We start from the raw sequence: 3411 nt of genomic DNA on the forward strand, positions 1-3411 counted from the left end.
TTTTTTGAACATTTTTATTCAATGGTAAAATCGTCTTTCGTCAATTGATTTGTTACGCTGCACCATTAATCAAATTCCGGCAAAATTACCTACTCTAGTAATATGATCAGAGCTATTTTTGTGAATTAGCACTTCACAACCCTTGCAAAAGCCTTCAGATGTTATGTGCATTGGCATGCATATGCCATTTGAATGAATAGTTTGAAAACTCTTGTTAATGAACGGTGGGATAGGTCCCTAGTATTAGTTTAAATTCGCGTAAAGTGGCCCGAGCATCTGAATTATCAAAAACCATAGTTTAGAATAAAACCGCCAAATTAATATATTTTAATCTAGCCAAGTACTTAGGCAAAGTTGTAGCTTTGAATAGGTATCATGTTATATGTTTTCAAATGTAATTAATTGATTGCGACTAATATATACTTTTTCTATCCACGTGAGAGGAAAAATGGACCTATCCGCCATTATCTTTACTGATTAGTAAGCCCTTAAAACTTGATGAACAGCCGAAAAAGTAACTATGACAGTCAATCATAAACTGATTTAGTAAAAGTTGTAGATTAGTCCCAAAAAAAAAAGGATCGGATCTTCTCCGGTCTAAGTTTTGGACCGGCGAAAATAGTTGAAATCTCAACAATACATTCGGATAATCAATAGTTTAGATTTGCTTATAGACTCTTACCGTTAAGAATCAAACAAATTCAAACCATTAATTGCAGCAAGCGACGGTCCAGATTTGGACTGTCTGCTCCAATCCAAAACTTGGACCGGAGAGGACCCAATTCCAAAAAAACACCCTTATAATCTCCTACACTTACAAATAATAATAAGAAAAACAAACATCTCAATAACGTCCACACATGCATATAAATTTCTAAAACCCTCATTGCATTACAAGCTCAATCAAGCTATCTAAATTTCCAACATATATTTCTTTTGCCTTTGAATCTAGCCACCACCCTCCATCCCTCAGTCCCCCAAGCAAAGAACACAAATGGATTCCTGTGTTCGACTTCTGCTGGTAACGCTTCCAGGGCAAGGGCATATCAATCCTGGCCTCCAATTCGCCAAACGACTTGTCAAAATGGGCGTCGAAGTCACTTACGCAACGGCCTTTTCCGCCCTCAATCGCATGACCAAAAGCGCGACCACTCCACCGGGCTTGACCTTTATCGGCTTCCCTAATGGCCACGACGGGTGGGAAATGGACAACATGGACCACCAGATGGAAGAGCTAAAGAGGCGCGGGTCGGAGGCTGTAGCAAAACTCATCACATCACAGGCTGAAAAAGGCAAGCCTTTCATGCATGTGGTTTATACCACACTCGTCCCTTGGGCAGGCCAAGTTGCACATGATCTTCATGTGCCGTCCACTTTCCTTTGGATTCAACCTGCCACCATCTTGGATATTTACTATTATTACTTGAATGGTTATGGGGATTCCATTGGGAAGAACATGAACGACCCCTCATGGTCAGTCGAATTACCGGGACTACCACCGGTAACCGGCAGTGACCTTCCCTCTTTTCTGCTTGCTTCAAACACCTATAATTTTGCACTTCCATTACTTAAACAGCATTTTGATATGATTGACGCCCAAAACAATCCCAAAGTATTTGTGAACTCCTTTGATGCTTTGGAGTCTGGAGCCCTAAGAGCAATCGAGAAGCTAAACTTGGTTGCTATTGGGCCGTTAATCCCGTCGGCTTTCTTGGGTGGAAAGGATCCGTCAAACAATTCTTTCGGAGGAGATCTCTTTCAAGATTCAAAAGCCTATATCAAATGGTTGGATTCAAAACCTAGTGAATCGATTATTTATGCAGCCTTTGGAAGCTATTCGCCAATAGCGAAGCAACAGATGGACGAAATTGCACAAGGGCTGCTTGCTTGTGGAAGGCCCTTTCTGTGGGTGGTAAGAGCCACTGAAGAAGAGAAGCTGAGTTATAAAGAGAAATTGGAACAGCAAGGGATGATAGTGCCGTGGTGTTCTCAAGTGGAGGTTTTGTCACACCCGTCAGTTGGATGTTTCATGTCTCATTGCGGGTGGAATTCTTCTTTGGAGAGCTTGGTTTCCGGGGTTCCAATTGTGGCTTTTCCACAATGGTCGGACCAAGTTACGAACGCAAAGCTTATCGAAGATGTTTGGAAGACTGGAATAAGAGTGAAACCGAATCTAGATCAAATAGTCGAGAGTGATGAGATTAAGAGGTGCATAGAAATGGTGATGGGAAGGGATGAAATGAGGACGAACGCTAAGAAGTGGAAGGATTTGGCAAGGGAAGCCGGTAAAGAAGGTGGATCATCGGATAAGAATCTCAAGACTTTTGTTGATGAGGTGAGGGCTAGAAAAGTAGAATGAACTGTATGTACCAAAAAAAAAAAAAGTAGAATCAACTGTTCTACAAAACTGGTGTATTTGATTGATAGGGTTTGGTGAAAAAATGATGCGTCCTTTTCGATTGGTTAGTTTTGACTTTCGCTATCGTCGCCACTGTACTTAGCTAAGTGACATCTTGTCAGAACCCATCTTTGTTGTTTTCTTGAGAGGTTTTATGATGTCAATTTGTACGGGAAATAAGTGAAATATTCTTTCGTACTAGTTCCTATTTTAACCGTTCATCTTACCAAACATACATGTGCAAAGATGTTGCATTTCGAATAAGATTTGAGCATGCTCACATGTGGTATTCAACCAATAAAGAATTCGTGTAGATAGGAGTACCGTAACCCATGACTTATCCATGCACCACGTTAAGGTCATGTTAATCAAACGCAATCGAAAGAGTTGCTTCATTAGATATTGCAACTTCGAAAAATCACACTTCATTGCAGTATTCTATTTTCAAACAAGATGAAAGACTGGAAATTGGTATGCACAAAGAAGCATAAGCTTTCAGGAAACGTTTTCCAGATGCAGAGCTATTAGGCTGACATCCAACGCAATCAGTATCGGACAGAGAGGGTGAGGGCAGGGATACGGCACCCCCAACCTTTCGAGTAATCTAGTATAGTTCTTATGTATATCTTGACCCAAAAAAAATGTGCTCTGGCCCTTTTGAAATTCTTTATAAATTTTACTTTATCCCCTTCAAAACTGATATTTTCTAGGCTAATTTATTCAAACATTAAATAATTGCATTCGTTCACCCTCTTCATCAAATTCATGTTTCCGCCACTGAGCAGAACCATCTCCGGCAATAATTTCTTTGTCCTGACCAGCTAAAGCCAAATTTCTATTTCATGCCAATACTCTGCCTTGAAGAGAACATAAGTATGAAGAATAAGTAGAAGAACAAGGGGAGTAGAAGAACTAGGCATGGCATACGCGCTACTCAATCCCAGATCCTGTCATTACGTTCACGAGAGAATAAAACCTAGAAACATACTTTTTTCAAGCCAAAATGGCCTGAT

At 40.4% G+C, this 3411-nt stretch overlaps 1 protein-coding gene across 1 annotated transcript; it reads left to right on the forward strand.

The window, feature by feature from the left end:
• Positions 1–876: 876 nt before the first annotated feature.
• LOC131315773 (crocetin glucosyltransferase, chloroplastic-like) lies at positions 877–2683 on the forward strand. The gene has a single exon (XM_058344964.1). The coding sequence runs from the start codon at positions 995–997 to the stop codon at positions 2357–2359; it is 1365 nt and encodes a 454-aa protein (XP_058200947.1). The 5' UTR covers positions 877–994; the 3' UTR covers positions 2360–2683.
• Positions 2684–3411: the final 728 nt, after the last annotated feature.

The sequence above is a fragment of the Rhododendron vialii genome, chromosome 2a (genome assembly GCF_030253575.1).
Source record: "Rhododendron vialii isolate Sample 1 chromosome 2a, ASM3025357v1".
NCBI classification, from domain to species: Eukaryota; Viridiplantae; Streptophyta; class Magnoliopsida; order Ericales; family Ericaceae; genus Rhododendron; species Rhododendron vialii.

Excerpts from the sequence above, each read along its gene's own strand:
- LOC131315773 (XM_058344964.1), top strand. The coding sequence starts at position 995 with ATGGATTCCTGTGTTCGACTTCTGCTGGTAACGCTTCCAGGGCAAGGG.